The sequence below is a fragment of the Meleagris gallopavo genome, chromosome 7, assembly GCF_000146605.3.
Source record: "Meleagris gallopavo isolate NT-WF06-2002-E0010 breed Aviagen turkey brand Nicholas breeding stock chromosome 7, Turkey_5.1, whole genome shotgun sequence".
Lineage (NCBI taxonomy): Eukaryota > Metazoa > Chordata > Aves > Galliformes > Phasianidae > Meleagris > Meleagris gallopavo.
Window position 1 is genome coordinate 10,621,375 of NC_015017.2, and position 24,894 is coordinate 10,646,268.

The 24,894-nt window shown below is 37.5% G+C and overlaps 1 protein-coding gene across 2 annotated transcripts in view; it reads left to right on the plus strand.

Annotated features, from left to right (window-relative positions):
• The window catches only part of LOC100548958 (SPATS2-like protein), a 57,490-nt gene extending 32,596 nt beyond the window's left edge, over positions 1–24,894 (plus strand). The window contains exons 3-9 of one of the 2 annotated variants that reach the window (XM_010713417.3): positions 2,438–2,525; positions 5,523–5,584; positions 16,015–16,123; positions 20,028–20,077; positions 21,014–21,254; positions 23,439–23,639; positions 24,062–24,894. In XM_010713417.3, coding sequence (XP_010711719.1) covers positions 5,546–5,584; positions 16,015–16,123; positions 20,028–20,077; positions 21,014–21,254; positions 23,439–23,639; positions 24,062–24,201 — 780 coding nt within the window. In that variant the 5' untranslated portion in view covers positions 2,438–2,525; positions 5,523–5,545 and the 3' untranslated portion in view covers positions 24,202–24,894. The remainder of the gene's footprint in view (positions 1–2,437; positions 2,526–5,522; positions 5,585–16,014; positions 16,124–20,027; positions 20,078–21,013; positions 21,255–23,438; positions 23,640–24,061) is intronic. The other variant, XM_010713418.3, reaches the window with a different exon arrangement.

Consider the following 24,894-nt stretch of genomic DNA (forward strand, 5'->3'; position numbering starts at 1 on the left):
TTATAAATTCCAGTTTCTGTGTTAATGTGAAAGCTTTCTCAATGATTGCACGTAGTCATGTTTGGTAGGGCTGATAAGTTAACAGCAGTAAGGCTGTCTTCTGCTTTATGTTGCTGGACTGTGACCCAAAGGGTATCTAGTTGTGAGTTGCCTGACTCGTGAACAGGAGAGGAGGGCAGTACAGGAAGAAAACTAATAGAGGCTTTTTTGGGGTGCTGTTTAGAATTTGGAAAATGTTAGTCCTGGGATGTTTGTAGGAAATTAGCATAACGAAGAGCAGGACTGGGTTTGCACAAGATGCAGCAGATGGATGCAAAAGCAAATAGAGATTTAAAGAATGTGGAGAAGAGTCAGGTTCTTGAGACCTGGGATTTCTGTTGTTTAGGGGGTAGCACTAAAATAGGAAACACTTGTACTGGGCAGATGAGGACATATATCATTTTGGTGGTGTAGGAGACTTTGCTTTTCTGTAAATGTAGAGATGGGAAAACCTTCTCAAACTAGCTTATTGTGTGATGTTTTATGGGGAGATTTCTCTTCCTTATTGCTGAAGACAAGTTACGTCTTCAGTGTTGGAAGCAGTGAACAGCTGTCACACTCCTCTGTTCTGTAGAGCAGACTGCTGGGATATTTTTAGAAATTTTATTTATCTGGCAACACTGACACTCTCATAAGCTCATTTTTCCCTTTCCTTTTGTGTTTTTGTGGACTGATTCCCTTTGTTTGGTTTTGTTGGAGGAGAGAAAAGCATATTTTTGCTTTTTCTGATGCTGTTTGTAAATCTGAAGTTTAAATGCAGCAGGTGATAATTGTGGAATTATGCAGCAGGACAGGGCACAGACTCTTGTTTCCCAATCCTCTGATGCTTGAATTGCAGGCAACCCCACCTATGCAGGATGTTTCACAAAAGGAGTCTGTCAGCTTTGCCCCAAGGCCTCCCTGGCTTTGTGAGTGATAAATCCCAGGAGGCAGTACTGGCTGAAAGATGTCAGGTGTTCTTTGGAGGCTGAACACAATAACAGAGGGACTTCTGAGCTGCTTGAGGACAGAAAAGGAATGGCTATAAAGGCTGGGCAAGCAGCCATGTACCCAGCAGGCTGTGACAGGTGAGCTCAGGCATGTTGTGCTGCAGTGGTTAAAGACCATACCTGACTGCCTGCCCTGGGGTTGTTGCTTACAGTAATGTCAGGAGGACAGAGCATGTGCCAGCACTTCAGCTAGCTACAGTTCAGTTTAACCTTAGCTTAAACCCGTGAGGAGCAATATGAATTGCTTAATTTGGTAGAGCAGAGAAATAAGCTCTGGCAGATTTAATCTAGTCTGCTCTGCAGCGCTCCCTTGAAATGCCACTACTGTATTTTTCTCTTTTTGTATTGAAATGCTTCAGTTTACAAGGCAAGGTATACTATCTCCTTTGCAAGTATGTAATAGATATAAAATAATGTACTTCCATCAGTATTTGAGGTCAGGATGTAAGAGGCAACTAAGAGCTATCTCCTATTCCAGGAAACACATCTGGAAATTGCAATCAGAAATTAACAACCTGTTTAAATACAGGATTCTGTAGTATTTCTTTTGTCATTCCTTCCTCATGAATGCCTTGTTGTGATGTACATTAACTTTTCAAGAACACAAATACATATATGTTTTATACATAATATGTTCAATGCTTATGCTAACTGACAAATTAAGGCACAACAAAAAATCTTCTGCAAAGACTTTTCTGCAGCCATGTTTTTGAGCACGTGTTGACATGCACAGTACTTCACTGGCTTTGGAATGCAATTGTGGGCCATATTCTGATGTTGCATAGCTCTGGTATGAAGCAGCTTCTCCAAAGTATTACAAATCAGAATGGAGCTCTTCAAATTTAGATCCAAGCCTCCAGCAAAAGCTTTAAAATTTAATTGGGACTGTTTTTGTGCATGAAATTATTCATGTGCTATAATCTTTCCTCATAGGACTTAGTAATGCAGCAATTTTTCAATGTGGGATTAAAAAAATTGGGGGAAGAAGTCAATTCAATAAATTGATTTGCTGCAATGAGAAAACCAATTAGCTATTAAATATAGTGGTAGAAGATACTTTTAAAAATCAGTGCTATACTGAGATTTCAATGCAGTTTGAATTTTATGTAACTAGTAGTGCTGGACTGAGAGTTATATAAAGGAGCAAGTGTTTAATGCAGGTTATTTCAATATCTGCCCTTGTAGAGGGTGAATGAAAAATAGCTCCAGCTCAATTTTAGCATCTTCATCTTGACAGTCATAATATGCATGTTAATTAAAAGTTTGAACAGTAGAGGAATGACTCTATTTGCAAAAAGCTGATGCCTTCTTAGTTCATGACCTTGTGGAGGATGGGTGGGAGGCAAGAAGAGGGAAAGAAATATACCTCTTTTTTGAGGGTATGTTTTGTGTGGCTTGTTTTGATACAGCTTGCAATTGTATGCCAGCTGAACCAACATCACATTCGTCAGTGGAAAACTACGGCTAGTAATACCTGGAGCACACAGCAAAGGAGATGTAAGTCAACTCTGGCAAGGTGTTGTGTGACTTGTTTTAAAGTGGGTCAGAGCATTGCTACAAAGATTAAATTTGGCTAAGTGTTGCTCTTGCATGGTTTAATCAGCACATTTAATTTAAATTGGATGCATAATTTAGCTACTGCCTTTGAACTAACGTGAACTGACAGATTTGGGTTTTTCACTAAGTAAGATCACTGATTAATTTGCTTCATACGATGTAGTTTTACAACGTACAGTTTTGGTTCAAAATTGGTACAGTATGCTGGAAAAGTAGAACATGGAGATTTAAGGTGATGGATATTTTCCCATTATGTGTTAGTTTTATATAGTAGTAGTTTTTAGGGTCAGAGGGATTTGTTAGCTATGAACCTTGTTTTATTTGTTTTTTGTGATGCATTCCGTTCATCCCAAGTTTTCCTATTTTTTTTTCTGTTGTTTCTCTTGATGCTGTGTTTTTTTTTTTTAATTGTTGTTATCATAATATATGTATTGGTTTAAGTGCATGCGAGAGAACAGGCTTCCATTCGTTTGTCTGTAGTATTGCTGGAGCTGCTAGATAATAGGTATGAGGGTAAGCAAGTAAAATAACTATTCATTAAAATATTATCAGAGAATAATATCAGTGTAACACAGAGCTTGATGTTGATAGATAGAAACCATGTTTTCCTGAAAAGCTATGAGGGATAATGAAGAGTTAGAGTGATTTTAGAGCTAGGTTTTTCAGTGTGCATGGAAATTTGGTGGCCTGTGTCTCATGCTCTGTGCTCACCTGGCTTAAGAAACAGCTGACAGCAGAAGTAAAAGAGAAGCAGGAAAATCATAGAATCATAGAATGGCCTGCGCTGAAGAGGACTATAATGATCATCTAGTTACAACCCCCTGCCAGGGCCACCGACCACCAGACCAGACTGCCCAAAGCCAAATCCAGCCTGGCCTTGAGCCCCTCCAGGGATGGGGCACCCACAACCTCCTTGGGCAACCTGTTCCAGTGTTTCACCACCCTCTAGGTGAAAAACTTCCTAATATCAAACCTAAACCTCCCTTGTCTCAGTTTAAAGCTATTCCCCCTTGTCCTATCACTATCCACCCTCGTAAACAGCCATTCCCCCTCCTGTTTATACGCTCTCTTCAAGTACTGGAAGGCCACAGTGAGGTTTCCCCAGAGCTGCTCTTCTCCAAGCTAAACAAGCCCCATTCCCTCAACCTTTCCTCACAAGAGAGGTGCTCCAGCTCAAAATATTATAGGTACTATAGATTGCATTAAGTTAACATGTTAAATATTGGAAATGGAGTTGTCCCAAGCTCACATTCCACGCAGTCTTCCTGCCTGCTTTCTCCTGACATTTTGTAATTCTGTTGTCATTGGATGGGCTTGATAAAGAAACTAATTCTAGCTCTTTGATTTCTGATCTAAAAACAAAAACAAAACAACAGTGAAGTGTGGGGGTCTTCTATTCTGAAATGCTTTATTCAGCGGATGCTAAGGCATTACTGACCCAGGAAGAAATTACTGCCAGGAAGAAATCTTACCAGATACGTAGTGAGACTTGGGCTCTCTTTTTGTAAGCTCATTGAGCCACTGAATAAAGTCAGATGAAAAGTATGTGCTTTAGATAGACAAGTAAAATGTGTTCATGACACAGAGGGCAGGAGGAACCTTAATTTCAGGCATTTTTTAATGACACTTCAGTAAAGGCTACTTTTTTGTTTCTTTGTTTTCTTCTGGCACCCTTTTTGTGATGTCTACTCTCCATCAGACAAACTCAAAAATGCTTTCCCTTTCCTGCTTACCAAAAAGTCTTGCTATGTTTGAAAATGTGCTTCCTTGAACCTCATATTTTTAGTTAGAAAACGTGCATAGAAAAACAAGTAAAAATACTTATATCATGTTATAAAAATCTGTAGTACAAACATTTGGAGTTTGAACACCCCGAGAGTGCTGTGTTCCAAAGCTGGAGTTAAAGGAGGTAGTCTTTATTTTTTCAAGTGCGTTAAGAGATCTAGAATGATTGTGGGAAATATTATCAGTCTACATAGCAGTAGAGGGCTTAAATGGTAAAAAGGTGGAAGTGTTTCAGCTTAAAAAGTTGGAAAGAACTAAGATTTCATTCTCATTTATGTATGACAGTATTTTCTTATCAGTGTGCAAAGGAATTGAGTGTAGCAACTAAGCTGCCTTTGTATCATTTGGCTTAATCTTCTCTGTGATTCGTCATGTGTGACTTAATTTAAAAATGTGAAGATTCAAGTTTTGTTTCTTATTGAAATCTAAGGTAATTGGTTTTGATGGAAACGGGGTTAGGCAAGTGGACTCCTTTCTTTGTTAATTCTTCATCATGTGGTGTAATATCTCTCAGTTATGTGGCTGAGTAACTGGAAAGAAGATATCACAGGGTTTCTTAATCACATGCAAATTCCATTATGTGCCTAAATTTTCAGAACAGACTTGGAGATTTAACCATTCAGACCTTTTTAGCTTTAATAAGGAAGCATGTGGTTAAATCCTTTAATTTAGTTTTGAAAAAAAATCAACTGTGCAGTACTTTGAATGCCTTATGGCACTTTTAGCTTTTTAAGATGGGATCTTCAGAAAAGTTTTCTGGCAAAAGTAGGATTTGCGGTGAATGGGAGAATAGATGTTGAATTCATCTAAGGTATTCCTCTTCCTTAAACCTCAAAGGTATCAAGTAATAATGAGTGGGGTCCAATAAAGATGAATGGGAGAAGTATGATACACCTCTCATCCTGATTCATACTTGTGAAGCATTTTTAGAATGTGTGTAGAACTAATCTGGAGAAAGTGTGAGACTTGAACTTGTTTAGGGTTTGTTGTTTTGTTATTTTTTGGTTGTTGTTTTTTGATTGTTTTCACAAGATTGAGCAGGAAAGGTAAGTTTTCTCAAGTTTCTCCAATGCTTAAATACAATTTATGTGTGTGTACCTTTGTCAAGTTGGGATTAAAAATCATCTCTATTTTTTTTTCTTCTTTTCACAGACAGTATTCTCGTAAGAAGAGAGATGGCAGAAATCAGTTCTCCAGTAAATATCAAGGAGAAGGTAGGCACAAGTATCAGTACAGTGCAAACCAAATGATGTATGATGTTGCACACACATTTCATCCCTGCTCCTTCAAGGACTGTTTACATACTTAATTTAAAATTAACTCTCTGCATGAAATTAAGTACACAGACAGATATTGCTAGGATTAGAATCTTAATTTTGGCTAATGAGAAACACGTTTTTCTTTTCTGTAAGGAGACAATGTTTTATCACGTGTATTTTTTTTTATTCTCTTGTGGTCCCTTTACGTGCTGGTGCTGTGGAGAGTAGCACTTTGCGATGGTTGCTGTGGTACAAAATTCAGCCTTTGAAGAAACACAGCCTTATGAAATAATATTTTCCAACCAAGAATGTTGTATTTGTAATACTCAGAGGCAATTCCTAAAATTACAGAGCTTGAAAAGAGGAGAATTTATATCCTACCCGAGTAGCTCTGCTTCTAACTGCATTCTTTGTGTATGGGTGTATCCTCTCCATAACATGGCTAGTGCTAGAGCCTTGCTTGGCCTTTCAGAAGCATTAAGGAGTCTAAAGCAGTTAGGACTGCAGTTTTGCAGGCCACTTGTATGTGAAGTGCTGCAGTGCTGGGCATGTATTCTCACGTGAACCCCCTACTGTTGCTGTAGTCACCATAGATAAGCAGCATAACCATCTAAAAAGAGCCTTGGGCTTCTAGAATAGTTTTTCTCCTGTGCTATTTAGTTTACAGATAGGTCAAGGAATCTTTTTTTTTTTTAACTCCCAGCAGGCAGCTTGTATAGAGATAATCTGCCTCAGTGATATTCCTCACCAGTGCAGATGGGAAACAAGGGAATTTGTCAAGAACAGGAGAATAAGGAAGTAGGGAGAGTGTAGGAGTATAACACAATGTTGTATTTTAAAAGAAGCTAAAGTTCTGGGATATTTATAAAATCAGATTTTGTTTTGTCTCATGTTTGGAAAGACATGGAGCTTTACATGTAGGAGGCTCAGAAAAAAAGCTATTAGATTCCTTGAATTGCTTTATTAAGCATGATCTGGCTCTCAGTGACAGATTCTAAGACAGTGATGTATGTGAAGGGCCAGAACCTAATTCTGTTGGTAAGCCCAAATTTATTCAGATATCGATATAAAATTGATTGGGGTGTATTCACATCATGGAATTCCATAAGGAGAAAGGATCAAGTGTGTTTCATAAAATACCGTACTTGAAGGGAATACAGAAAATTGAAGGCAATGCGAAACTGAGAAATGTAGTCATCTTCCATTGTATCATAAGACCTGCACGCATCCTGCTGGGTGTCAGGCATGTGAAATGTTCTCTATAGGCCTGTCAATGGAAAAGACAAGAAAAAAACAAAAACATAGTTTCTTGTATTAACTCTTTTCCCTACTGCGAGAAAATATTGTTCAGCAGATAAAGACTTCCCTAACTTCGGTTTTGCAATTCAAAACTGCAGTTTCTCGATTCAGTAGATCAGTAGTAAGGAAAGTAATTTGGCATGAGGAAGACCTGCAAAATACTGTAAATGTGGCTTTCCGAACTAGAGAAGTCTCAGTAAGTGATAGAGAATTAAGATAACATGTAACACACCTCTCAAAGACATAGCCCTGAACTCTAGAGGTCAGTAATCAGATTTTAATTAATTTACTATTTCACTTCTGAGTTCAGAATAAAGCAACGAATTCTTCAATCAGGGAATATATTTTTTCAGAATTGATCATGACTTAATGGCTTAGACACTGCATTTAGTTAATAAAGACCTCAAGAACTGTGACGGTTATTGATCCTGAAACAAGGTTTCCTCAAGCTTCAGATTAATTATGTTTTCCAAAAGAGAAGTTACAAACTGTTGTTACCTGCCACAGGAAAGAAGTTGCCAAGGGAACAGAATAGCAAATGATGATTTATAAGTAGTTCAGATGGTAATGAGTTCATATGGTTGTGTCCATCTTTTCCTAATTATTCACTTTGCTTTCAAAAGGTTGTAGAAGCTTTTTGCTTTTATATTCCTTGACGGGAAACAGTCCCTGACCTGATGCACTGCCACCTCGGGGTTTTTGAGTCCTTTTCCGCTCATATTTGTTGTGAGCTGCTGAATGAATTATTGTGGCTGAGGATTTGCACGTCAATGTGTATTTTGGTGAAGAGAATATTCCTTAGTCTTCAATAACAGACAGGATTTAAGTATTGATTAGCATGATGGATTTTGCACTCATTTTCTAGTGCCAGAATAAATTACTGTAAAACTTAAAATGCAACTCATTAAATCAATTGAAGTTATGCTTATTTACTGTGTAGCTTAATTTCTTTCGTTAGTTTAGTCAGTTTTACAAATGTGGGATCTTATAAATTGCCTGTTTGTCTTTTCCTAGTTTTAGAATGCAGAACTGCAGCAGAACTGTTATGCACTGTGTAATATTTGCTTTGCAAAGTCTGATATCTCTTGATTGTATCTTAAAACTAAACGTTTATGAGCACACACATCTTAAAGCAGGTAGATAATGGAATCAATACCTACTTATTTATAGTAGTTTCTCTTTTAATTGCTGTTTTCCACCAGCATTTAATGTCAGTAAATCGCTAAGCCAAACTTAAAATTGAAGTTACCAGCAATTAAATCTTACTGCAAAATCACTGGGTTCTATTCTGAAAAATACAGTCTAGTAAGCTACTGATTAGAGACTTATAGCAACTGAACAGCATGAACTTCATAATCTACATATATCTGCCTGAAGAGCTAGCATAGTCAGTCTGCCATTTCAACTGAACAGTTCTGACTCATTCTAAAGTGAGATTGGCATGGCAGGACATAAAGCATCCATGTCACAAATCCAATTTGGTTTGCAGTGTGGAGGGTCTTTGTATGAGAGGCTTCTAAAGCCACAACCATGTTATTGCAGAGCTACAAGCACAGAGGTGAACTGATACAGCTTTCTGAGTTGGCTTTAATTGTATTTGCCCATAAACTGCTAAAATATACAGACCTCGTGCACTTCTGAGCAGACGTATTTACAGTATCCTGGCAAGAGAGTGTAAATCAGATAGATCCCTTTCTCACTTAAATAACTTACATGTACAGGGCAAAGCAGTCATGCTGCAAAGCATAAAAGCAGTGAGTTCGGTCTTTATTTTTATTCATCCTTTTGGTGAATATTTCTGAGAAACAGAAATGAAATTTATAAATTTAATTATTTCTCTGAGCTCCATCACCATCAGTACAAATATAATCAGTTCTTGTTTAAAAGAACAGAATAGAATACAATTCCTTCCCATGCCTTCCTCTTTCCTACCTTTGTGCTTGCAAATGCTAGAATACGTAAGATTTTGTTTCTACTAGGGCTTGACTGAAACCTGAGGAACTGTGCATCTGCACACATATACCTTTTCTTTTTTTTGTGAAAATAGGACTCAGCCTTCTCTGTAAGTTGATCATTGTAGATAATGTAATGTAATGTAATGTTAGTTAGAAAATTTTTTGCATAATGTTTGATTGATTGATTGTTTGTTTTTCTTGTTTAAATGGTGGCATCTCACCATGTTCTTTCCATGATCAGCCTCTAGTTATTGAGAGAAGTAAAACTTCTGCCACTGCTTTAAAGGAGATGTATGGATGAGGCAGACATTTCAAGTAATGCTGACTGAAGTTAGAATACTCACATCTGCAGACTGTATAAAACCGTACCCCTAATTTGAGTCTTAAAAGAATGTTAGTATCGTACTGATACTTGTGTAATTTACTCATAGCATTTCAGTTGAAATAGTTCATAAAGTCAATAGGTTAAGCATTGTATTTTATCTCTTTCCCCATTTCCCTTTTTCCCCAAGAGAGTAACATAAATATTCGCCTGTGATGTCAGCCTAATGAGTGTTTGCATAGTTGGCAGAGACTTCTGCAGCTGTGATGCTCATGTGTGGAGCCAGGGCAGTTCTGATTACCATATTTTCATGCACATAGTCCACAGATTTTCTGAAATAATACAAGCCCTGCGCTTTAGCAGCAGCAGCTAGGGTTACAGTGCCAGTGTAGTTAGTGCAAGGATCTCTCTCAGAATAATTCTTTTTGACATGACTATACCGTTATCTCTCTTGCTCCTGATTATCTCCCTTTGTCCCAAAAAATACTGTATATCTCAGGACTTTTTTTCTGCTCTCAGGATCTTTAAAGACTGAATTATATATTGTTCGGATCATGTACATACAACTTGAAGCTTTCTGTGGATTAAAGGATGAAATTGGTCAAACTCATTGGCTTAAATTCAAAATGATTCCATAAAATAAATGGAATTGTTCAAACGTTAACCAAGTACACCACCAGAAAAGGTGCCTAAATTCTGAATGATGGGGGCTTTCAGATAAGAAGCAATTACAGTGAAGAATATGAACAGCTTATCATTTCCTGCAGCAACTGGAATGTCTTTGTCCAACAAGAGGAGAGTGAATACAAGGCATTCCCCAGAACAACCATTCAGGTCTCGCATGTGGCTTTTAGTTTTGATTCAACAAAATATTGGGAGTTGTCCAAACTTCTGAACTTGCTGTTGGGACCATCTTTTTTTTATTTTGTCTGGTCATGTTAGAACAACTGGAGTAAGCAAAATAGTCAAATGAAAATACTCTTCTCGGGATTCTATTAGAAGTAAAGCTTTGCTGCAGTTTTACAGAGAAGTTTGCTGTTTCATTTTATTTTCATTTCAAACATTAGAGCTGTAGGAACAGACAAACAGATCTGTTCTATTAGATGCAAGAAGAATATCTTATTCAGATATACTTTGATGGATTTCAGTACCATAACTGTAGTTTTCATAAGTGATGGGCTGCATACAAGGAAATAATAGGATTTGTTGCGGAAAGAACATAATATCTTAAAACTCCCATTACAAGAAGCAGACAGTTTCCAATCTATGATTTCACTAAGTTTCCTTAAGGCTGACCTTCACAGCTGTTGTATACACTTAGTCCAAAGACCAGCAAAGTTGGTTAAAATGCACTTCTGTCATTTAATAAGCTATTTAACTTGGGCTAAGAGTATTATAGAATTAGGTTTCTAAATAATGCTGCCATTATTCAAGTGAAACAGGTCTTACTGAGCCAGACCCTCTTTATATATAATTTTTCTTTTAAATATGTATCTTCTCAAAACCAATTTCCATTTCATTAGTTTAAAAATTAGAGCAGAGGAGGATGCAGGACATTGTAAATCCAGGATATTTGCCCACACTACATTACTGCAGCAAGTAGAGTTTGTTTTGTGCTTATCAGGAGTAAGTGATCTGACATGTGATAAATGGGGCATATAGCAAATAGGTGCAGACCGGATCAAAGCTGTTATTTTGCGCAAAGGGCAAGTTAAAAACATGTGCTCAGTGTGTCACAGTGAACTAATCTAGTTAGCGAAGCTTCTGGAAGAATAAGTCCTACATAAATAATAAGTTGTTAAATCAGAAAATTCAAACTGTGTTTATGAAAAAAAATTTCTGTAGGAGTTTTTCAAAACTTAAACTGTTTCTGCCATGAGGTGTTGTGAAAAAAACATTTTCCTGTTTAATGTTGTCAGGGTATCTGCTAATGCTTCATAAATTACAGAAACCAGCAGAATGGTGTAGACAGTTCTCCTTCTCTTGTCCTCATCCAGGGTTTGGGTCAGTCCCAGCCAGAACTGTAATCTAGGCGAACAGGGCTTACACTGCTACCTGTCTCCAGTTGCAGTGAGTATATGTGCCATATATGTGCTCATAAAGATCTACTACTGACACAGTAAGAATAAGCAGGATGAGAAAACATTTGTGTATCCTTTGATAACTCTACTTGAAAAATTTAGCTCCTACTTAAAGAAAATCTGCTGAGCTTAATAGATCATACCAAGTGAAGGTGGATGTGGGTTAGTGTTTGTAACCAAGCACGAGTAAAAGTGTTTTAAATGAGTATGTGACCATAATAGTGACTCACTTCAAAGGGATTACAACAGCCGCGTTCAGGGGTTTCAGAACAGCCGTGAGCTTTCAGCAAAGAAGTTTAGTTTGTCACTATGTCACAAATATTTAAACAAATTCTCTGAACCCCGGATATATTACTTATTCACCAAAAACATCCTCTTTGAGATGATGCCAAAGGGGAGCAGATGGAGTAGAGCAGCAAGCAGGCAGTGCTTGATTCCTTGTTGTTACAGTTGCCTGGGAACCATCTGAAACTTGACAGAAAACCTAAAGGACTTGAATGAGTACACGGGAACATCAGCTTGGTTCTGGGTGCAGAGTAGGTGTTGTCACAACTTCTCACAACTTTGAAGCAGGCTGTATTTCTTTTCAAGCTTGCTATGTCAGGGACCTCTCACAAGATAAGTGCTCACAAGGATTTCAGGTATCTAAGATAATACCACGAGCAGTTAAAAATTCAGTGAATTTTTTTTTTTAAGCAAATGAATGCCAATTGAAATTTCACATGGTTGAGCAGTAATCCTCAGAAAAACAATCAAATATGTCTGACCAAAAGGAACAAGGTTCTGCTTTCCAAACTCTTGAGCATACATGGCAGTTTTCAGGATAAGGGCTTTGTATTTTAGATCTGTGTAGCTTCAGAGTAGCTTTTGTAAACTAGAATGTTGAATGAGCCTTCTGAGCAATAAACCAAGAAGGAAATGATTTCTCTGTTCAGGCCACTGAAGGGAAAAGCCCAGGAGTGTGACTATTGCCAAAGACAGCATCTCAGCTGATGCTGATGTTAACTGTGCCATTATTTGTTATTCAGAATATGTCCCAGGATGCTTGTCTAGCGCCCAAAATGGTGACACAAATTTTCTGGAAATCCACACTAGATAAAGACATGATGATTCAAAATTGTTAGAATAGTTGACTTTCCTGTAGTTAATGTTATTTTTTTCTAAGATCAGGTTTCAGTGAGTATGAAAAAGCTCTCTGTTCTCCCATATACACAGGAAAACAAATTTAATGTTCAAAGTTTGTTCTTGCAGACTGTTAAGTATTAATACAGTATTAATCGTGTGATAGGATGAGGTTCTTTGGCTCTTCTTTTTTTCATGAGGTTGGTATATGTTTTTTAAAAGGAATTTGTTTTTTGATGAGAAGTCATAATGTATTTGATTATAGTTTCAGTCTGTGTTGTTTATGTGTTGAAAAGATAGATGTTCTTGGTAAGTTTAATTACTATAAGTTTAGGGAGATATAATTTGGATGTATACCCAGCTCTGGTATATTGACCTATTGAACCATTAATAAAAATGAACTATACACAGCTATCTGGATTGAAGAGTGACAGACTCTTCTCAAGCAGTTGGAGACTTGTAAGCAGTTGTGTAGCTGTATTGGCAAAAGGACAGGTGTATCAGCAGAACCAGCAGGTGAGTCAGCAGAACCTAGCATACTGGCATTGCATGGCTCCAGCACACATTCAACCCCACTCTGCATCTCCTTCTTGTCAGCTTGTATTTGTCAAGTATTCCTGCAGCTTAGCTGCCTTTGATTGTAGATTGCAGTGTGGCTTTTATGACCTTCAGCTGTGTAAGTGCATTTATGTTAGGCTTATACTTTCAGAAAGGCTGTCGATCTCTCCCTTCAGTGTTTTCTTGTATATCCCCATGTTCCTTTCCAGAAATATATAGGACACATTTTGCATGTAGAAACAGACCTCAAGTTCGAACATAGAAATCTACACAGATTTTGAAGATGGAGTAAGAGAACTAAACGATAGAATATTAGGGACCATAAAGTTAAGACTGTCATATGACCTTGTCTTCATCAGCTTGTCTTTGTCCTCCTGTCAAGTAGGCTGTTAGGTTAGAATTCTGTTAGAATTTGCTACTTGCAGCCATTTATCTGTTATTTTTGGATATTCAGAAACCACTGACTTTTTTCCTTGCATATGTGTAACAATTCCAGTTTATTCTGGATGAAATATTCAGTGCATATGTTGGAGACATAATGTTTAATGCACACATCTGGCTGACTTTGAAAAGAAAACATGCCTAGTTTATTTCATTTTATTCCTAAAAAATTTAAAGATAAAGTATTTTGGAGCAAAACCTTTTGTGATTTGCTCTGCTGTTGGAATTCTGGTTTTATATCTGCATTTGTTGTTTCAGAACAGAACAGTAGATGTATCATTTTCTTAATAGTATATTCTACAGATTAGAAATTCTAGTTTTCATCTCTCTTATTCCAAATAAGTCAATGCAGAAATCTGGAAAGCTGAAGCATTAATAATCAAGTGAGTATCCATACATACACAAGGGAAGCTGATTAACAGTGTGTTAATCAATTTCTGGTTTGGATTTTCCAAAGTCCAGAATGCTTTACTGTACAATCTGATACTCATGTGCTAAAGAGTCTTCTTACGAAAGTTCTTATTTTCTAGAGAGAAAAATAAATGTATATCTTTTCTAACAGTCAACAAAGGCAATTGCTTTTTTGGCAGTAAAACCATAGAGGTCTGCTGTACTTAAATGTTCCCCTAAACTGAATTTTTATGATGTCCAACTAAAACAAAACTGTGTCCACAGAGCTGGTCATAAGCATAATATCTTTACTCTGTACTAGTGAATGTTCTTTCCTAACAGACTTGTTTGACTTTTTTGGGGGTTGTGTCCATAACTAGAACATGTCTACACATTTTCAGTGTTTGGTTGCAATACTAGGGGGATCAAGAACAAATTAGCTTTTAATTTTGATTTTTCTATTAATCAAAAATTTCCAAACTGCAGGATGCGGCAAGTTGCCTGATCTGTCCTGTGGTCTTGGCCTCACTTTGTAGTTTCCAGATGCTTCTTAAGGCTTCCAGACCTCTCGTAGCAAAGGACCTAGCAGCCATGTGGAATTCCCATGCTTATGGGAATGGCTGGAGTACAGCCAAAAATATTTTCTTTTGCTATTTTTCTGTAAGTAATTGCCACAAGCAGCTTAAGCAGTTCTGAGTGGGTAGAGAGATGAACCATATGATTGTGAAAGGAGAGGGGAGGTTTTTGTGAGAATATGTAGTCCACGTGATGGAAATGTTTGGCAACTACCAACTTGAACATAAAGTGGACAGCAGGTTGTGGCCTGCTGTAGCTCTCATGTATCTGCCAACGTTTATTGGTATGGAGCCAACTCAGTTCATGCTAGTTGCAGCTTTATCAATAAATAATAGCATGCTAGTGCCCACAATTAGAGAATGAATAAAACTCGTTTTTCTTGGGTTTTCTCATTGTGTTCTATTAATTTCAGATGGTTTTCATAGAATGCCTGCAGTGCATAAAGAGCTGTGCTTACAGTTGCTTGCTTGTTTGTTGTTTTTTGTTTTGTTTTCTCCCTCCCACTCTCAGACACATACCAACTGAAGAGAGAAGCTTGAGCAGACAGATTTTTCTAGGTAGTTCCTGGAAATGCCAGACACTCATTTGATCAACTAGACTGTCTCAACTTCCAACATAATGATATTTTTGTTTGTTAGAATTCCAGTGCTGTTGGGCTGGGACTCTAGCTTGTGGGCAAACCTTGGGATAAGAACAGTGGACACATGATTAGATGGGCCTTTGGGAAAGTTCCTTGGAAAATGAGAAAAGCAACTTGACTCTTGTACTGCACTCTAGTTGCTAATTTTGAGTCTATATAAATAATAGTTTTGGCCTGAGTTGTCCAAGGCTAAACTTGTTACTTGAACTTGTCCACTATGTTGTGGACAAATGTGAAGCTGCAGACAGATAATTGATAGGATGGTGGACAGGAGTGAAGTCACTTCTACCAAAGCGGAGTCATTAAATTGGTTTGCTGAAGTCAGAAAGTAACCTTCTAGGTTAACTTATCTAGAAATCTTGATGCTGTGTGGATGGACCTGAAACAAGTACCTACCATCTGCTGTGTTGAAGCTAAATCTGGCAGGAATGACCTTCAGTCATTTGCAATTACTGAACCTGAAATAAATCGTGGCTTATATTAGTTTACAGAAAATCGAGTGACTGAGGATGGATGTTGATGTAAAGCAGCAAAGTAACATTTTAGTAATAAATCTTAGCATAAGTCTGAATCGCTTTCTGGTGCTTCCACTGCTAAAGATGCCATAAAGCTTATCTTGATTGTTCCTTTTCCAGCATTTAAAATAATATTAAAATACACGAAGGTGTAGTCCTGCAGAGAGGGGGCAAAGAAAGCTGCTAGTTCAATTTCTGCAGTGCAACAGGTTTTTAATAGTAAATGTATGCTGGATAGTCAGAAAAAAGACGCTCATCTGATTTGGAGCAACTGTGCTGATTTCAGATTTTATTTCTCTACTTTGGTCTCTTAAAGAAATTGCTTCCATTTGTTGCAGGAGGCAGGTAAAGAGATTGACACTGCTTTATATGGGTATATTATTGTATACTGTAAGCATTTATATAAATGGACACTTACACAATACTGTGTTTTCTTAAAGAATATGATAAATCTATGTATTATTACCTTCCTTCTTTTCTTTGCAGATCAATGCAATCCGATCAGTTGTTCCAAACAAAAGCAATAATGAAATAGTTCTGGTGCTGCAGCAGTTTGATAACAATGTAGACAAGGCTGTCCAGGCTTTCATAGATGGTAAGTACAGCACTTTTTTCCACTAAGGCATGAGGGATTTAACCACATGCTGAAGTATTCGTTGCCTGTAGTGTACATATTCTGTTGTTCTTCTGAAATTCATATGATTGTGACTTTGCCAATTCATTTTTTTATAGTTCATCCTGCTGTCTGCATATTTGTTTCTTCACAACATGAGCTTGACCTGTTCATCTGTGCTCCCAGATGTTTTTTTTAGTGTAATTCTTGTTGCAGACCTTCTTTTTCTGATGAAAATTAATGCTCTTTAAAGTGTGTATGTCATAAGATGATTCACTGCTGGAGGCAGACTGCTAATGGAAATTCAGGATAGTTCTGAAGCAGATAACTGGGCCCCTGAACTTGATGCATTCAAGCCTCAATCTAAATTTTGCAAATAGCTTTGATATTTGTAATGGCTGAACCAAGATTCCATTGAAAGTTTGAGATGCTCAAAATCTTTATCTGGCTTTGTATTTTGCATCATGAGGCCTTCTCTAGTGAAAGGTCACTTGTATTTAAATAACACTTTTCCCATAAGTACATAACGGCAAGAATTTTGAACTTCCCCAAAGTCTGTAAGAAACCCTTTGTAGGAATACTGGCATAATGTGAGGAAATCCTCTCAAAATTCTGTGGCTTGAGAGTGCTTCGAAGATGCTAGAAGGTCAGAGTTTCAAAAGCTCTATGTATCTTAAAAAACAAATCAATACTGTGAGGCTGTTCATATGGCCTGGTGATACCAAAACATTAGAGAATCATTATGAGTTATCTCGCCAAGCTGCTTATCTCATAGCTATTTTGGTTCAGAATAGTTTTGATTTTAGTTTGAATTAATTTATTGAAATATATCTGTCAAAAAGTATCTGTACTAAGAATTATATATAAATATGTAGAAAGCAGATGTGAGCAAACTAATCACAAATGCATCAAAATTCTACTCCAAAAGAAATGCTTCCTGTTTTACAGTGTTGGCCCACAGTGTCAGAGGCAAATCTTGGTGGTATGGCATTAGAGGTTGAATCTTCCCACTAGTATCCTATTACACTTGGTTGCATGTGACAGATGGCAGCAGAGGGGCAATCTGACAAAATGGTGTCTGACATGGAAGTGTGGATGAAGCAAAGGTGTGTCACTGAGTTCCTCCATGTGAAGAAAATGGCACCCACTGACATTCAGTGACACTTGCTGAACATTTATGAAGACCAAACAGTGGTTGTGACAACAGTGAAAGTTGGGCTGTGTGGGCAAAGTTTTCCTAGCAACAATGCTGTTGTTGTAGCAGTTGTGAAACAATGAGCCACCTCTGCTGGTGCAGCTTTTTATGAGCGCGGTGGGCTCTTGTTCATCACTGGTGAAAATGCGTAGATGATGGTTGCAACTGTTGAAAAATAGTGTTTTGCAGCTGAGAATTTGCACTATCAAGCAGTGTAATCGTGCGCTTTGTAGCCGTTGGAGTTTCCATGGAAATAAATAGGAGGCATTACTTTTGGAGTGACCTACATATTTCTCCCTTTTTTGTCAACAGCAAATATCTTATGTGCATTGAGGGAAAATAAGTGCTTTCCTATCCACACATTGTCCTAGCTATTAGGAACAAATGGTGAAAATAAACCTTGTAAGAGAGGTTAAAAAAAAAAAAATCTTGAAAAAGAGCTACTAAGGTGATGTAACTCACCTCTAAATGGCCTTTGAATTTGATTAGTTGATCATCATTATGCCTTGAGTTGAGAAGTCTTTTCAAATTGAGCATTTGAAAACAGACAATATTTGCCACTCACTGGAAACAGTGCCCTCATTTCAAAGACAGAAGTCTGGATTTGTTTAAGCACAAAGTGGCACCAGGGAAGTGTGTCCATTCAGCTGCTACTGTGAATAGAATGAATATAGATAGCTCTTTAAGTCATATTTTCATGTGAATGACAAAAACACCAAGATTTAAATATCTCACAATCACAGGGAACCTACTCCTACATACAGGCGTATAACATGGGGACAGCCATTTAATACTGTCCTCAGAATTGCTGCATGCTGAATCAGTGTTCAAATTTAGTTTTCTGAGATCATCTCCTATCTTTCTTTGTTATCTGGAGTGACATATGTATGTTGTATATTATGAATTTGCATATTTATGTGAAATGTGAATTTTAAAACAGCAGTTAAAATGTCATCTTTACTGTGTAAGCATTTACCTAAATGGGCCTAAACAGAAGTTCTGTACAGCTCCTTTGTAGACATGTTCAAGAAAATTATTCTCATGCACTGCGGTAAAGGTTTTGGGACTTGCACGGGTAGTGCGTTTCCACCAGGGAGAGCACTGGAGTTGGTTGTGCCAGTCCCTGAAGTAATGCAACTGTGCATAGTACTCACAGGGCAACTGAGGGAAGTAGAACTAAGGCAATGCCATCCAACACAGAAAGCATTGGATACTACTGTGGAAACAGCTAACAAAACTATCAAGTGAAACTGCGCGTGTTCAGCAGCATGGAGTTACGAAGGCAGCAACTGTGGTTTTATTTCACCATAGTGGAACAGCTTCTATTAAAGATAAAATACTTTTAAGAAAGGAGCAAGGGGATTGTGTATGTGTATATACTGTATGTGTGTGTATGTATGTATGTGTATATATATATATATATATATAAACTAAATATAGATAAATAACTATATATAAATGGAAACGTTCTTAATCTTCTGTCTGCAGTGTTGTGTCATTTTGGGAAGCAAAGTTTGACTTTGAATTCCATAGGTGTTTGTTAACAGTTTAACAAATCAAGCTTAGCACTGCTGCAAACAGATATAATCACTTCCCATGCGTATGAGGGACTCACCAAACTATCTCACATCTGGATTATTTGAATAGAAAAATAATTTTGGTGCATGTGAAAACCTTGCATGTTTTTGTTAGAATCCAAGTTGACCACTCATGGCAGTCTGAAAGCGGCAGTACTTCATAACATTGATGTCACCTGAAACAAGCGAAAGAAGAATAGTATATAAACCCATTTGCACAGAATGGTAAATAAGTATTTTCTAGAAAAATGGATTCTCAAATTCACACAGAAAAGTTCTAGCTCGGTGTGATTAAAAAGATTGTTGATACTGCCTGTAACAATCTGGATCCCAGTGTGGGCTGCATGCTTCCTTGAGTGTGTTTTTAGCTTTAGAATCAAGGAGAACACACCAGTGATAACAGGATGTAGAAGTTTTCTTCCAAAGTGCCAGCTGCAGCTGATCTGACCAACGCTGTTTTCACTTTGTTCTGAAAATTTTATCTAACCAAACATTGGGACTGGCAGAAACTTCAGGTATACAAAATCATATTCATTATCAATATGATTAATGGCTTTTACTGCCAAGCCTGTGTATGGACCAAAGGATGCAGAGTTTCTGCAGTTGTCTGCAAAATTGTTTTTATATGCTAATTAAATCTTCAGTTTTATGCTCTTAGGTTTCCTGAATATGGCAGATAATGTGCAGGAAACATCTGCCAAAATGCCAAAAGATTTAAAACTGTGAAGAAGCTTGAGAAGCAGGAGAACCTAGTTTATGCAGTGTTATGTGAGGTACTGAGATACTTTTCTTTCAGACAAAATACTGATTTTCTTAAAAAATTATTTTCTGAAGCTTATGCTAGTGTATTAAGTTAGGCACCCACTTAATTACTTCTTGCAAGGAAGAGTGTAAACAGCAGTAGTGCCAAATAGCTCATCCACAGTGTAATCAGCTAACACGAAAGTGAAAAGGAGAGAGGCAGCAGTTCTCCTTTTGTTTTCCCAACTTTAGAAAACTCAGAGAAACAAACAGTAGTGCTGCCTGGCTAGGAAACTGGAAACTGTTTCCATATACAAATTTTCTTTCTCGAATCTAAACTTTTGTTGAAATGATTTCTCTCTCTTTTCTCTAGGTAGCGCAACTCAGGTTCTGAAAGAATGGAATATGACAGGGAAAAAGAAGGTAAAAACTTGCTCTGGAAAATCAGAGCATTCAAACCATTTATAAGCTGTCTGCAAGTGAATGTAATAGTTTCATTTTGGCCAGTACTTTTTCTGCCTTTGCTAACATAGGTGACTTCATCCATTCCTCTGTTCAGAATACCTGAGAGCAAACGTGCGCGTTGTTTTTCATCTTGTTCATCTGTTGCTGTTTCTGTAGTGCAGAGTTCTGAGTTTCTGGAACAGCACATTTGTAAGTGTTTGTAGAAGCCAGACTCTAGACAAGTACAGAATAAATTCCCAAACAGCCTACTTTTAATATGCAGTTGTGTCCTGGAGAGTCACAGCCACTTGGTGCTAGAGGTTTTGCTCCAGGGTGTAAGAATAGCATATGCATAGGAGTAATCAATTAGGAGTGTGTACTAGGGCTGCTTCCAGGTCAGACACTTCAAGAATATGTTTAAGATACATATAAATATACAGTATGCTAAGTGGCAGCCCAGGGAGTCACTGTTCTGGAGGCTCCGCTTTATGGGTTGGAGAATTACAGCAGCAGTGGCTAACCTCTGTCTTCTGCTCCTATTCTTCCAGATAAGAGGGATGCCTTCAGGGATTGTTCATGTTACTTAATGGGTGTCCCCAGGGTGACTAGGAACTATTTGAGCATCATCGAAGCCCAGGCTCTGTTACCATTTTGCAGTGTAACTATTCTGTTTAGAAGAAAGAGGAAAAAAACAGTATGGGTCTTCTGTTTGTATTTGAAACTATTTATATTTTCAGCTGAAAAGATGCAGAGGTGTGCTATATAATACACTGTATGTAAATCTCATTGTAATGAATGACACTTATATGGTATTTTAAGAGTATTGATCATTTTGTATTTATATGGTCTCTGTTATATATTGAGTTTTTGAGCTGCTCTGAGTAATGTTTGTTCTTTCAATATTTCTCAATTTAGAATAATAGGAGAAAAAGAAGCAAATCTAAACAGCACCAAGGCAACAAGGATGCTAAAAATAAGAGTGATGGGCCTGAGAAGGCATCTCAAGAGCCCCAGAGACTACCTGTCTGCCATCTGAATGGATGCTCTAAGGACAACCATAGTGGTGATTCTGCCAATGAGAAACTGGAAGCCACTTCTCTGGAGAACAAAAGCTCACGATTTGTAGCATCAGCACTAGGCTGTCCAGAAACCACAGGTCAGTTCATCTGGGACAAGGCACCTTTTATTTGGCAACAGACAAGCCTATTTACATAAGGATCACAGTTTTTATTGCTATTAAGTAAATATAATAAAAGGATATCAAAGAGTTATGTTTGTGCAAAATGTATGTATTTGTTCAATCTGTGCAAGTAGATCTGTGTCTGGGCACAGTTTGTCTCGCAACAAGTATCCTTGCAAAATATCTCTTTTTTTTTTTCTTCTTTGGAGCCAAAAGTTTAAACTGTAATCAGAGAGGCCCAGCTGATGCAGAGTATGACAGATAAAAATACAGGACAATACAGGATTTGAAAGTGGCTTTGGTATAAGATGATGACAGAAGTAATCAGGTCCTTCATCTGGGACAAAGTAATTTAGGCAGTATGGGCCTGCTGCATGTTGTAAAATTTCTTTATTGCCTAGTCCAGACTAGTCTATTTTTTTCCTCGTCTTCCCCTGAATATGTTAGTCAAAGTGGATCTGAACTGATTTTCCCTTATAGGGAAAGGAGGCCTTAGTGTTGAAGGAGCGTGATCTGATAGTTGCTTAGTATGCATGCATTTCTGCTAGGGTCTAGATACTGAATCAGAAGCTCTGGGGAGCAGTAACACAAAGTTCTTCCTTGCTGAGTTCTAGTAGGCACAGAATTACTGTTTATGATAATACCAATGAAAACAAACCTTCTCTGCAGGAGAAGCTCTATGAAAGGTCAATTAAATAAAATCTCTGCAGTGCATAACAGCCAAATTGCAGAACTACTTATCAAGACATTTTGTCTGAAGAATTGTGTGGGAGGTCAGAGATACTCCTTGCCCTTGCTGAGGACTCATACTTATTTTGGATACAATATGTCACAAGTCAGAAAATCCTGCAGTTCCATGATATTAAAAGAATTTTTACTACTAATTGTGCAACATGTATACATTTATTTATTCTTTTCCTCCAAATTATATACTACATATAATCAATCTGTCATGTCAAATTTGAATCATCCCGGAAGTGTTTTCTAGTAGGCAGCAGACCTGAATTCAGGAACTCACATAGCTGTGCTGTCAGTGATCTTTTTATGTGACGCTGGGGTTGAGTCATTTTTTTTTTTCTCTTTGACATGATGCCACTTAGATTTGTACATATTAAGGGCAAGAAGAATCTCAGATTTTTTTCTTGTTTTTACAAATGTCAAAGATGATACATATTACCATACCTTTTTATAAAGATTTTAGAAGATTTTTATAAACTTTTAGGCATGTCCTGACCTAGTAACTGGTCTTTCTAAGAAGAGGGAGGGAGAGATGGTGGAAGAGATAGGAGGTGGGAGGAGATAATGGAAAGGAAGTGGAGAGACGAGAAAGCTGAAACTTTAATATTTCTGAAGTCTACCTTACGTGGTAAAATAAATTCCGGGTAACTTGTATACTACAGAGAAGTTAGGAGAACACTAACAGATACACTGGAATTCTGGTCTTGCAGGCAATTTAATAGCTACTTTCTTGACGTCAAAAGGCACAAAAGTATTACTAAATGTGTGCTGAAGTACGTGCAACTAAAGAGAAAAGAAGAGTGAACAGGATCTTTCAGTTCACAAACTGTCCCTTATTGGTTTCTGGGGAAGTCAGACTGTGCTAAAGCTGTGAAATGCTGAAGCATGTTTAGAGAGCACTTGTCTCACATTTTTTCCTTTGGTGTTGCAATCTCTTATGTTTTGTCATTGTCAGTCTTGTTTGGTTTTGTTCCTTTCCTATCAGTTCAGTGTTACTGTAGACATTTCAGTCTCACCTTCAGACAACTGACACCATAGAAGTATTACAGGTGTCTGCTGACAGCTCCTTATGTTTTCCTCCCTATGAGAAATAGCAGGCTGAAGCCTTGCTTATATCAATTCACAGTCTGTGAGATTAGGTCCTTCAGAGCCATAAAAGTGTGACTGCCTGAAAGAGACTCCAGGGACAAGATAGTAAAGTAAGGCTGATGTTTCCCTGTGATGTGCCACAGTATGATATGAGAGGATGTGTGGATATTGCATTTAATTTAGGTCTGCCTATTTATTGATGTTATTCTGTCTCTTTCTGTATTAGATGTCTTCAGTACACTTTTTTTTTGTTTAATGTTTTCCTGCAAAGAGTCCAAGACCTGCTAGAAAATCTTTTAACTCCGTGTCTTGTACCTTACTGTTTTCTTGCAGGCAAAGAACGTGAGCGTCACAGAGTGTCTGTGGAGTTAAGCCCAAAGACTGTGAATGGAGTAGAACAGCACGAGCCTCTTCAGTCATCAGCTCAATTCCAGGGTAACCTAGGCAGGCCAAAGTCAAAATCTTCCTCAGTTAAATCATCCAATGCTACAAGCCAACTTGAAACAAAAGCAGATGATTCAGTGAAAAAAAGAGGTAAAGCAAGTCTCTTCATGTGGTCATTGTGTAATAAAATGATCAGAAATCTGGTACCTCTACCATAAAAAAAAATGTGAAGAAGAGATGTCTTGGAAAGTGGGAGTAAAATCACATTCAGTCTAATAAAAATGAGCAGAATAATTTATAATTGATTTAAAATTATATTAAATTAAATTTGAAATGAATAATTTGAACTATTACGGCTACTTTGACAATTATCTAATTTGAGGAATTAGTTTGAGTGTGTGTATTTAGGAATTTAAGAATATCATAGAAGAACTATGGAAAATATAGGCTTGTGGACTTCAGTGGGCAAATAATGTTATATTGTTCCTGCTCCCTCATTCAGAAAAGCCAAAACGAGCTTTCTGACTTTCGTGCTATTTTTGTTTGTTGTTTTTTGTTTTGTTTTGTTTTAGGGCCAAACATTGAAAAATCAGTAAAAGACTTACAGCGTTGCACCGTTTCTCTAACTAGATATCGTATGATGATCAAAGAGGAAGTAGATAATTCAGTGAAGAAGATCAAAGCTGCTTTTGCAGAATTACACAGCTGGTAGGTAACTCAGCTTAAGGTCCCTCAGCACCACCTAAGAGTAAGGGACTCATGCAGGCCATTGGCATTGGTGGTCTTACACTCTGTTTATTTGTTCTTGTCAAAAAAAGATGTAGTGTAATTGGGAAACTCCTCAGCAATAAGAATATAATATGTGCGTATCTGCATGTTTGTGTACGTACATAAAGGGGAACGAAACTGCAGTACTTAGGAAAAAATAAAACCTAGTGGGATTTTTTTCCAGAGCAGACCATCTTCATCTAATTCTTTCATATCAAGTTCAGAGGCAGTATAACTGAGCAAGTGAAAGCTTTCCCCAAAATTCTGTCCTTACAGCATATTCTGTAGTTTCTGTTTTCTGCTTTAAGATGTGGAGAAAGAAGAAATTCAATCTTATCTCCTTTGGCACCATGTCCTTTGCTCTCTCTACATTTCTCATACTCTTTGCTTCTTATCCCACCATTCTCCTTTTATTTTCTTCTCATTGTTTCTTCTTACTCTTCTCACTTATTTCCAGTTCTCATCTCTATTTCGTTCTTTTTCCTCATTCCTTTATTGCCTACTCTTTTCTACTTTTTTTTTTTCCATTACAATTTTGCTCTTTCCTGATCTTCAGCATACATGTTCTGACCCTTTGAAAATTTGTAGCTGTCACAAGTGCTTCTATTGCAAGTTTCACGTTGCTATATATAACTTA